Below are 12534 nucleotides of genomic sequence, written 5' to 3' on the forward strand. Positions count from 1 at the left end.
AATGCCTATGTAACAGAAAATAATACTCAAAACAAACAAAAAGTATCATCACCATCTCTACATCATCACGTTCTTCTTTCAAGACACTCATAAGCACTGGGAAGCCTGTAAACAAAAGACACAGAAGATACATGACATATATACGGTAATGATATCTACAAATTTTCTGTTCAAACAAGAAACAAGCACTCACCCATTGCGCCAAAAGCTAGCTGGGCAGAATCACTTTCCGCTACAACAGACTGCAGTTCAACAATAGCAGTACGTCTGTCCTCTGCTAAGACACCATTGCTAATACGGTCGAGCAAGCATTCTACATAGCTATTGAAACAAGCAAGGAACAAATTAATCACATGAAAATGCATGAAATACATGCAAGCAGACGAACAACAGCAATGATCAACTACACAGAGACAAAGGAGAAAATTGCTAAAAGCCTCTTGATACGTGAATAGACATTATACTACTATAAAGAGAGCACATTTTGTACCCTGGACACATTATCATATCAACTCGAAAACCTCCTCTTTTTCTCTAGTACAAAATTGTTTCAATTATAGCTGCTACCAACTATACAGGGAAAGCCTAAAGAGGTGGTGATTAGTTTTGTCAGATGCTTCCCCTTGAAGTTATTTTTTCAACTGTCCACGTGGCAACCGATGGTACTGGTACCGGCACAGCTACATAGCACTTTGGGGATGTATATCTTTCAAGTTTCAACTAACCTAGCACACACACTTCTACTAGGATGTTTTATTTGCATACTGAGTTTTTACTGACTGTTTCTTATGAGTAGCCTTACCAAAAAGCACCATCATACGTGTTAAAACATATACTTGTGTGCACTACCCTTGTACTTACTATCAACTAACCTTTTTTGCCTACATAATACATTGTTATGTAACATATGAAAAGGCAAGGGATAAAAATTAATCATCCATAATTTAAGCATCAAATAGTCCAAATGAGGATAGTCTTTCTAGGCAAAGAAACTTGGATCACCAACTTTTTAGAAATTTAAATACAAGTCAAGCATAATTGACCAACTAAATCAATTATGCAGGGATTGACACATTGCTGGACAGTTTTGCCCTTTTAACAAACCAATGGATGATTTACCACAGTAATGATTTTTAGATGGTTAATCCCCTAAAAAGTGATCCTACTAATATTCATGTGATCTCAAGAAGAGATTATGGGATAACTTTGTTGTCTCTTTCTTATTTTATTGACCACTGGAATTGATAAAAACAAGCAATATTCTCATAAAGTAAGGGTTAACTTTCTTGATCTTTCCAGTAACCCAAATTGAAATCAGACACAAACCCTGACCTTTCCCACATGCAATTAAACATAACCTAACTTGTGTGCCACGTTACAAGTAACCTTAAGAATCAAGAAACTAGCCTTATAAAATGAATAATACCTGGATCAATGTTGACCACTTATTCTTCAATTGTCCCCTCCTACTCTATCTAGGTTCTAGGATAAGTCCTTTGCCTCCACCTGACCGTGCTCTAGACATATTCGATGTTTTACTTGTGAATGGTTGTGAGTAGCAAGATTTTTCTCTACAAATTCTGTTTGTGATCTTGTTGATAAGGTGGTGTTTGGAGTGACAATTATGCAAATGTGGTGGGAATACAACCTTAGGAGATGAAACTCCAACTCTAGGCCTATGGACTTGATTTGAGAGTGATCTATTTTGATGTTTCCTCTAGGGTGAAGATGATACCCCATCTATCTATTCTGAATTCCCCAAGAAACAGGCCTATTGTTGTTACCTAGGGTATCAGTTCTTCGATTTTTCCTTTGAACCGCTGATTTACTGCCCTTGCCCCCCTCCTTCCCTCTCTTCCCCAGGTTTGGTAACAATAATTTATTCACCCCAAAAAAAATAACACTAATTTATTCACCCCAAAAAAAAATGACACTGCTCCAATTGTACCTTCTCGACCTTGAATTTCAGACAAAAAACCAGCAAGAATTTCTAAATCAGTCCAAATATCCAATACAATAGATTTTAACATAAGTGCCCAAAATAAGGGTATAAATTTGCATGTCAGCCACCTCAATCAGAATTGTTCACTCTATACTCAACTTCAACTCCACCACACCATCACCATTTGGAATCTACTATGTGAGGCTTAAAACTACGAATGATGCACCACTCAATGACACACAATTGTTGAGATTTTTTAGGTTTCCTTTATTCCCAGAAGACAGAAATGCAATTGAAAAGCATAAAAGAAGTTTTTCAAGAACCAATTACCTGTCAATTATTAACTTAAAAAATTTAAAAAAAAAAAACCATCCAGGGTTATATGTACGCATGATAGAACTCTTTCTCTTAAACTGGTCAAAAAAGCAATATAATTGAGGAAAACCCCACATCAATCAGCAAATGACATTTTTTCCCCTCAATCTTAGTAATATCATGTAAGTAAATAACCCAAAAGGTACAAATACAGAACAGCTTACCTATCCTCATTGGAAGCAGAACTTTCATTCCCAAATACAAGCCCAACAACCCCCTGCACAGACCCACAGTGCAACATTAAAAATAAATAAACAAGAGAAAATGACCATATACTTGATAAAAGTTTTATTAACTAAAACCATAATGGTGTTTCTATACAAACTATAATATATTGAAGGTTTAAACCATCAATACTGAGTATCATATCAGAAGGGTGAGTTTAAGAGACGTACTGTATAAGAGAGACACAAGATACAAACATATAGTATGGATAATGTGATGAAACATATGGAAATGCTAAGGATTTATGCATAATGCAGTTCTGCATCATAAAACACTATAAGAAATATATAAAAACACATTATATGTCTAAAGGCTTTTTTGGTATCAATTCTCATTCTCATTTTCTGACATTTTTCATTTTTTTTTATGTGTTTGGTATCCATTTTAATCCTATTTTTGTTTAAAACTTAAAAGAAAAGAAAAACCCCAAAATCCATAAGATTTTTTGTGGATTCTAGGTCAAAAACTCATTCTATTCATTTTTGAGCAAGCCATTTAAAATCCAAGTGCAAATTGAGGGTATAATAGTAAACACACATTCTTTTTATGAAAACCCAATTGTTTCTCCATTTTCTCACTCCCAAACCCTAAAAATCTAGTCTCAATTTTCATTATCATTTTTTATCAATTTTTTATTTTGACATATCAAACTTATTTTTCATTCTATAATTTATTCTGGACAAAAGTGGCCAAATCATTTTTCATTTTTGACCAAAAACGGATTCTTATATTCATTTTTTTTAAATAGGCAAAATAGAGAATCGAGAATTGATACCAAAAAGGCCCTAAATCTAAATTATAATAAAAAGTACAACAAGATAAGTGCATCAATTATATATAAAAAAGGGCTCTTGTCAAAATTTGTTATATAAGTATCATAGCGTGAGTATACTCCAAAAGCACGCATCTGCTATGGCCTTTTGATTCAAAGATCAAAATTAAGGCCCTTGTAGATCCAAGGTGGGATTGCTATGGATTTCTCAACTTACTAATGGATGGGATAAATTTGATAGGATATACAAATCCTACTCCTGGGACTGATCCTAATGCAGATCACAGGAGGTATATGTTGAAATATCAATGCAGGAAACAGGCCCCTAAAAAAACACAGACCTGTGGGACATAAGAACCAGTATTGGTTCAAACAAACCATATACTCATTCATTCTGGTTCAGGCAAAGCCTTATGGGTTGGATGCCAGATGGTTCACTCAAAACCAATTAGATTAGGACCTCTTTTCAGTTACTTTTTCTCTTCCGTGAGTCTGTGAGTCTGTCTCAATGCAGATAAAAATAGTCCTCTCTATCCAGGACACATTCTTTCTAGCTTGTGTGGAGAGCGTTCCGTACTCATTTTCAACCAATTCCACCACCTTTCATAGGCTCTATTGATTGCCATCATTAATTTCATCAGGCAAGCAATGAAAAAACATTCTATGGTACATACATGACAACATATATTGGTAGCAGTTAACTTGCAACATCCCCCTCCCACTCCCATAAACCGGTAACTCTTCTCTTTGCCAAAAAAAAAATCCTAATGGAATTAAGGTCAGAAATCCCAAGAAAACCCCCCCCCCACCCCCAAAAACAAAACAAAAAAACAAAACACTTGAAATCGAGTGAAGGTTCTCCTGGACAAAGTATGAGCTCATCATTTATGTAGCTGGCAATTCTGTTTGTTCTCCAAAAGAAAACATTCTGACGTTGCATGGCCTAGGATTCACTATTGGGAACCTTATCTGTGATTCTGGAAAGAAGATAAAAAGAAAAATTCCATGATACACAACGAAGAAGGAACTGGAAATGGCATAGCTCTAAAAGAATTCAAATCTTACAGAAAATTTGGCAGTATTTTATCAGCTCCACCCCCAGTCCTTAAAACAATAATATGCACACATTAAACAAAGCCAAGAGTGTTATTACACTATTATAGAATTATTGTATATATATTGCATTTTTGATAATTTACTTATTGAATCTTCTAATCTAGGTATATCTCTTATTGTAATCTTTTATTTCTAGGTAGTTCTTTTATTTATTGTAATCTTCTATTATGAGTAGGTGTCTTTTCTTATGGCTAAACTTTATTTATATGCATCAGTTTATCATCAACACCCCCCCCCCCTAACATTCGATCTTGTCTTCCTCTTCATGGCAACCAATTGTTTAGCCTAATATTGATTTTGTCTTCTACCTCATGGCAACCAATCTTTTAGCCTAATATTTGATCCTGTCTTCTTCCTCATGGCAACCAATCTTCCATCCCCAACTGCTACTCTAGCAGTTGCTAACCCATCTTCTCCTTATTTTCATTATAATTCCAAATCCTAATCCTAAACTTCCCCAAGTACACCTTAGAGCAAACCCCCCATTCTCTCTATGGTATTACTAAGAACCCAAAACTATCTCCAAGTGCTAAACCTAAACAATGAACACTAGATCTTGTGCCAAATCTCAAATCCTAAATCCTAAATCCTAAACTCAAAATTCTAAACCCTAAGCTCAAAATCCTAAACCCTAAACCCTAAGCTCAAAATCCTAAACTCTAAACCCTAAGCTCAACATCCTAAATCCTAAGTCCTAAACCAAATTCTTTATTCCTAAGCATGTATCCTCTATTAACATTCTTGCAAAACACACTCATTTACTTCAGTTTCCAGATATATTTGTCACATCCCTTGGTTGTGCATCATCCATCATCTTCATTTGATCCAAGGTTGCCTCATCTGAGCAACTTTCGAATTTATTTACCATGTTCATGGGTCATAAATCATTCCATCATCTTCAATTCAAGCTAGGCATTCAGGACCTTCATGCTCCACCTTGAGGGGGAGTATTACAGTATAATTGTGTTATCTTGCAATTTTTGTGATTTACTTTAATCTTCTAATCTAGATAGATCTCTTATTGTAATCTTCTATTTCTAAGTAGCTTGTTTATTAATTATAATCTTCTATTTGTGATTTACTTTAATCTTCTAATCTAGATAGATCTCTTATTGTAATCTTCTATTTCTAGGTAGCTTGTTTATTAATTATAATCTTCTATTTCTAGGTAGTTCGTTTATTTGTTATAATCTTCTATTCTAGGTAGGTCTCTTTTCTTATGGGGAAAACTTATCGCCCATTCATGTTTTTAAAAGCAATGTTCAGCCAATTCAAAACTTAACACCAAAATTTTCCCCATTCCCCAAATAGTTTTTTAACCTCGAACGTATTGACATCCTTCAATTCGGTAAAGGTTTAGCTACCTAAGCTGTAGATTGCGTTGACAACGACATTGTCAGATACAACTCAAAAACACAGAGAAACTGCAATACCATTCAGGCTAAAACACTATTACATCTAAGTAGGTAAAAAATTTATCAGGATCACAATAACAAAGTAAATAGAGCTTCCATGCACATGTTCCATAAGCATCCTGAGAAACAGGGAGGGAGTGAGAGAGAACCTTGTAGCCAGATACCAAATCCATTCTGCTTAGCAGTGGAGCACCGAATTTCGAAACCAGCCGTTAACTGCAATAAAGAATATGCAGCAGAGCCTATCGGAAGTAATGATTTTCAATCACGTAAGGCTTTTAATAGTCGGAGCGAAGATGATGGAGACGAAATCCCCCAGAACAGGAGTTTTTTTAGAAAATATATATAATTATACAGTAGAGAAAGAAAGCAGATACAGCGTGGATACAGGGAACCCGAACAGGCAGATTATAATTTGAGTCCCACTGTCTCACTGCAAATGTGATCTGTCAGAAGGTGTCAAACGATCTTCGGTTCTATCAGCTGAGGTTTACTTGGGATTTCTTCCCTATATTTATTCTCTATTTATTTATTTATTTTTATAAAACGAATTATTATTACTTTTTTTTATTCCCTGATGTTTCAAATTACTTATATTTTGACTATTGTGATCAATAAGAGAAATTAATTTATTATTTTTCCCCTCTTTTATAGAAATTTTTAATATAATATACTTTTTCTAATAAACTTAAGAGTAAATTGCAATGGCACCCCAAAATAGAGGTTTTAAAGCACTGACACCAGACGAAAGGATAGCCGAACCCCGCGCGGGACCGATCGAAAACACGAAAAAGACGCCGCACAACCGGAGATCGGAAAGCACGGACGGAAAATCCGGAAAAATCCGGAAGAGAAAGAATAACATTTTTCTTAAAAAAAGGAACGGACGGAACCGGACGGATCGGAAGCGGATCGGAATCGGAAATTATAAATCATAATAAAAATGTAAAAAGGACAATTATCAACAAAACGGATATTTATCGGACGGATTATACGGAATCCGAAAAGTCGGACGGATTGAATGCTCTTTAAATCCGGATTCGGAAGCGGATTTGCTAATCGGATTCGGATTCGGTGTATCCGAGCCGATCCGTTGTCATGACACCCTTACTTTTTGTTTGAAAAACATAGACACTACCAAAATATGAGGAAGAAAAATTTAAAAAATTCCAACAACATTTTCATCAAATAACCTTCGTAGGTGGAAGAATGTCCTTTTTTTCTTTGTTTTTGGGAAATGATGATAAGATTTCTTGGAAGGGTATAATAGTCTTTGCGATTATATAACTAATCATTCTACCATAATAGGACATATGTATTTTTCAAACAAAAAGTGGAAGGTCGGTGCTTTAAAGCCTTCATTTTGGGGTGTTAGTACAATTTGCTCAAAACTTAATGATAACTAGAGGATGTCTATCAAAGACAAGAAAGAAATTAAGATAAAATGAATTGCTCACTTCATTGAGTTGTTCGCATTACATATTTATAATAGAAGTAAAAAAAATTTTGACATTAAAATATCAAAGTCTATAAAAAAAATACAATATATGATATTCAAATAGACAAATTACATATAGACCTCATGTGTTTGTAATCAATAACATCTACTATTCTAAAAAATAAATTTAATTACAGATACCCCTATTGTTAAGAATTGAAAGCTATAAATAAGCAGCTCTATTGAAGCAGTAAGGGGGCACATCTGTATTCTGCAATTGTTTTTTTTCAAGGATAGTAGATGTATTTGATTGCAAACACATGTGGTCTATATTTAATTTGCCCGATTCAAATTGACTATTGCATACAATAAAATGCCCTTGGTATGGAAGGACAGATCTCTATCCATGATAGAAGATGAATAGAATGAAAATGTGGATTGCCACGATTATACACTAAGGTGGCTGAGAACTTCAATTGCAAGTTACATCTTTTGGTATTATCTTTTTGGGAGTGATGGACATCCACAATCAATGTTATTTATCACTCTCCCCGTAGATGTCCATCAATAGATAATATACCTCGTTAAACTTTACTAAGAAAAAACTTGTGGGAAAAAATCTTAATGAAAGAAAAAGATTATACATTTTTAAATAATACATATTGCTAACTGTTTCGTTAAAAAACTTTATTATGAAAACCCAAAGGGTTCAAAACCTTTATAAAGGAAAAAAAAATAAAAGAGCGTAGCTCGTATTTTACTCCCTCTGATTATAACATCTACCATTGAAAAACTTGAGCCGAAAAAATCCAGTAGAATAAAAACAAGACAAAAGAAAGAAAAAAAAACCATAGATCATAATATCTCTATCACACCCCACCCAGTCAGATTCAATCATACTTAATACCTGTGGGGTGATACACTAGGTTCACAACCATATCCATTATTCAACACAATATAGTATAATCCAAGAGCAATAAAAGATTAAAGGGACAAGTATCAAAATTATAATCTCAAAGTTATTACAGTTATCCCCAAATGTTAATCAAAATTATCCAAATTCATGATCAAAGTTAAATAAAAAGATTGTATATCAACCGAAATTTGTGTTCTGAAAGAGGCTCAAAAGGCTAAGTAGTGCCACCATCTATTGAATTTATCAGAAGAATATAACAAATGGCCACAAGGGCAACTACATTGACGTGGACTCGATATTACTCGACTCCGTAAGAGCAATCCAAACATGGGCACAAGTCTCAATGTGCTCCCGCATCCTCGTCTGTCGGTCCCGCATAGAAAGGAATGAGTTCAACGAACTCAATGGGATCAACATGACCATATATCGGCATCCATCACACACTTCAATAAACAATATATATATATATATATATATATATATATATATATATATATATATATATATATATATATATATATATATATATATATATATATATATATGTTGAGATGAATAAATGAATGAGTATGCAAGTATGCTCTTAACCAACCTCCTTTGGATGGTCTCGACACTGACCCTCAACTTGAGATGTCTTTTGGGTTCTCCACGATAGTTGGTGTGAAATCCCCTAGGATCCTAACCCAAAATCCTTATTGTAGATCAAAGAACCTGGAGTGCGGGTAGAAAGCAACTATGGGCCATCTAGTTAGAGACCATTGGATTGGAATCCAAACCAATGAAAGTGGATGGAGATGATGCTGAGTTGGGAGTTCTGTCAGAGTTTAGAAGGCGATCTAACTTGGACATCAAAGGATTTGGTAGATGGATCAAGTATTCATTGATGACACATGTGGAAGGTCCTGAAAATCAGGTGAAACCCTTTTGGAGTGTAGAATAGGAGCTAGGGCAAAGCCATGGGCTTTCTGGGCCTTGATTCTACTTTTGGAATGAAGTTCCAAGAGTTAATCGATTGGTCTGTTCGCCCCAGGTGACCAGCCTAGTTGTGGGTGGAAAAGGGCAATTTTGGAAAATTAAATTTTCGAGGCCCTATTTAATGTGTTTTTGTTCTAAAACGAGTCATTATGATCCATAGTCTAGAGCTCGTCAGAGAGTGCTCTGCGAAGGTGAAAGGCAATGTGGAGATCTTCCGAAAAGCTTTCCATGCGACAAGTAACTTTCTCTAAGGATAGTACTCATCCCTGTTCTTTCTAATTCTCTTTCGCAATTGATTTCTTCTTCTCTTGTTTAGACCTAGTAGGAGCCTTCTAATAACTGTATCAACCTAGTTTATCTCTTCTCTTTGCCCTAAAGTGAACCCCCATTCACTCTGGTTCATCCGTGATTCTTTCTTATTGATTTCGGAAAAGACCTAACCTAGGATTCGCTAGGTTTTCGTTTCTTTTGCGTTGTTGAATGCTTAAACCATGTTCTAGTGTTATTTTATAATTTTTTATATATATTTTCAAAGTAGTTTAGAACCCAATATGGAAGCCTACTATCAATTTGAATCAATTTTGTTCGTACTCATGCACTGGTTGCTTGACCGTCCACAACCCATCCAACCAACCACTCCTTGTAGTTTTGGGTTTTGTTTCTTATTTCGATATAGGACCTCTAAGGTTATTTCTAACTTTGAACGAGCATGTTATTAGGACTTTTTGGGAAGCATGAGCCTACCCTCTAAGTGTCTTTTCGAAGTTGCAAAACAATAGCAATGTGAGAACGTTCACTTGTATATATTATTGTTACACTTATAAATTGATATGAGACTTGCATATTGATACACATGTTGTAGTTCTAAGACTTAGGAATAATATTTACGTTCTGAAATTACATAATACAAGTCGGTTGTTATTGATATTGATGTATAGATCAAACTTAAGGCATTATGGACTTGAATTGGTTTGTAGATTGTGAATGTTGATTTGAACATTTTACTTCTTTGTGGGAGGATGTTGTATGTTGTGATTGTGAATTGGGGAATACCTATCTAGGTACTCCGGCTTGATTTCAAAGAAGGAGGTATGGCACTAGGGGTGTCAATTGTAGCCCGAACCATTAAAACCAAACCGCACCGGCCCGTTATAGCCCAAATCGGCCCAAACCAAACCTTAGTGGGCCGTAATTGGGCTGAGGGTGGTGGAGCCCGCACCAACCCGAAACCGAACCGCAACCCATTATAACCCGTTTTGTAATTTTACATTAAATAATATTTGAATTGTTATATTACCATTAGGTAATTGGTATAGGCAATTAAAAAAATTAAGCATGAATTCAAAGATCAAATAGTTATTTTACTACTTAATATCTAGGTTCTTGATTTCTATAAAAAGGGTGGTTTTTTTTTAATGGAAATTGACCAATAGCAACTTTGCTTTTCATATAATTTTCGCTTTTGTTGTAGGATACTCAATTGTTTCTTCTTGTTCTTTTTCTTAGACACCATAAATCGTTAGTCAACCCGAGTCTAAACCGTTAATCCAAACCGCACCAAACCGAAACCGGCTTGAAACCGTTATTTTGCTAATGGGCCGTGTTTGGGTTAGGTGTTTTTCAGCCCGAAACCGCTCCAAACTACACCGTTGACACCCCTATATGGGACATTGTCCTCTAGTGTCCCCAACACTCTTCACAATTATTGTTTGTCATGACTAGGAGGTATAAAAGAGTATAGTTAGGTACCTATCATATCACACCCTATCAACTTGGGTATTGATGCCGAGTGACCCATGGCAAAAGTGTGGGTTGGTAGGCACTCAAGACCGATAACCAACCCTCTAGAGGACACAACCACATTGTGGGGGCCATTCATTGGTAGGGTTACATATAATAGGCTTGAACTCATGAACGCTCAAGACCGATAACCAACCCATGAGAGGTAATGAGAGCTTCTCGCCCATTATATGTGGATGACCAATAGGGTTAAGAGGATGTGTAGTGTAACAATCCCCGTATTTCTAACCCGGGATCCATATTGCAAGTCCGAGAACCCGAAGGTCTAGACGGGTAAATTTGTGGAGTGTCCGGATAGAAGTCCATGATCCATACCCTGAACCCATGGATCTGGATTCTCTTGTTGAAGAGCTTGCCTTGCTTGGTAATTGAACTTCAAGGCAAGTGATGTCTAGAGATGTCCGAAATGAAGGTAAGACCTCCCCCATGTGTTCATTAGGGTTAGGTTGTACTTGGACTTCAACCCCCTGAGCAAAGCACCCTTGCATAGCAATATACTAGGGGGCGATTGCTAGTGGCGGTTGATTGAACCAAGCGACCGCCTGGTCTTGGTTGCGGGGTTTTGCCTTATTTTGCCCCCAGACTTCTATAAATAGTAACCCTCGTCTATTTTATGAATATTATATTCGGGATTGTTGTTTTTGGTGGTTAGGCGGCTGTGGAGACGTGCTGGAAGGTGATCTGAAGTGTTGTTAGTGTTCCAGAAGCTTCTACTGTCTTTTATAGCTGGTCTAGTTGAGGTAAGTGATTCTTTGTTCACTCATACTCTACCTTTAGCTATGATTAAAGTAGATTAGTTTTCTTCTTTGGTTGTTTATGATCCTTCTATTACAATACCTACCTTTTTAATGATCTTGATGAGATCAAGTCCGAAAACAAAACCCTGCTTTCGTGAAAAGGACTGATCTAATCAAGGGGAGGATTCTAGATAACCAAATTGATGTCAATTGTTAGGTTTCGTATTTCCCTTGGTTGTGGGAGTGTTAGATTTGAAATTCGGACTATGATCATTCAAAAATCGGATTGAAAATGGATGATTAGAAGCCTGAGTTTCCGATTGAAACTCACTATTTTTTGGGCGGTCACTAGTGGTGGTCGCTCGCCCAAGCAACCAGCTGGTTTCCAGTGAGCTTGCAACTTTTGGATTTTGTCCGATTTGATTCATCCCCTATGGCACCAACCAACTCGATTCAGTATCCTTGCGCGCAGACCCAAGCAAGGTCGATAAATTTGGTTGAAGACAACAATGAATCTACTAGTGGGTCTCACAAGAACAAACAAAATTCTTTCAAGAAAAACAACTATCTTCCATATAACAAGGGAAAAAAATCATTGTGATATCATGTGTTACTAGAGTGATTAAACGAGACATTTAAAAGAGACTGTAATGCATGTAAATCTTGGCTAGAGAAGAAAGACGTTAAAGATGGGGAAAAAGAGTAATTTAGGAGATGAAACCTATTTCTTATAGTAATTTTTATATATATTTTGAAGATTGAACCTATTCACTCATTTTATTGTTATTTGACAATTTAATTGACCTTACAATTCGTTCTTAAT

General features: G+C 35.8%; 1 protein-coding gene across 1 annotated transcript in view; it reads right to left on the reverse strand.

The window, feature by feature from the left end:
• LOC149006508 (golgin candidate 6-like) overlaps positions 1 to 6036 on the reverse strand; it is a 29540-nt gene extending 23504 nt beyond the window's left edge. Inside the window, exons 1-4 of the mRNA XM_089165787.1 lie at positions 5995 to 6036; positions 2482 to 2534; positions 194 to 321; positions 53 to 105 (exon numbers count right to left, since the gene is read on the reverse strand). Coding sequence (XP_089021913.1) covers positions 53 to 105; positions 194 to 321; positions 2482 to 2534; positions 5995 to 6018 — 258 coding nt within the window. The 5' untranslated portion in view covers positions 6019 to 6036. The remainder of the gene's footprint in view (positions 1 to 52; positions 106 to 193; positions 322 to 2481; positions 2535 to 5994) is intronic.
• Between the last annotated feature and the right edge of the window lie 6498 nt (positions 6037 to 12534).

The sequence above is a fragment of the Hakea prostrata genome, chromosome 8, assembly GCF_041222555.1.
Source record: "Hakea prostrata isolate BN-2017 chromosome 8, UWA_Hpros_2, whole genome shotgun sequence".
NCBI classification, from domain to species: Eukaryota; Viridiplantae; Streptophyta; class Magnoliopsida; order Proteales; family Proteaceae; genus Hakea; species Hakea prostrata.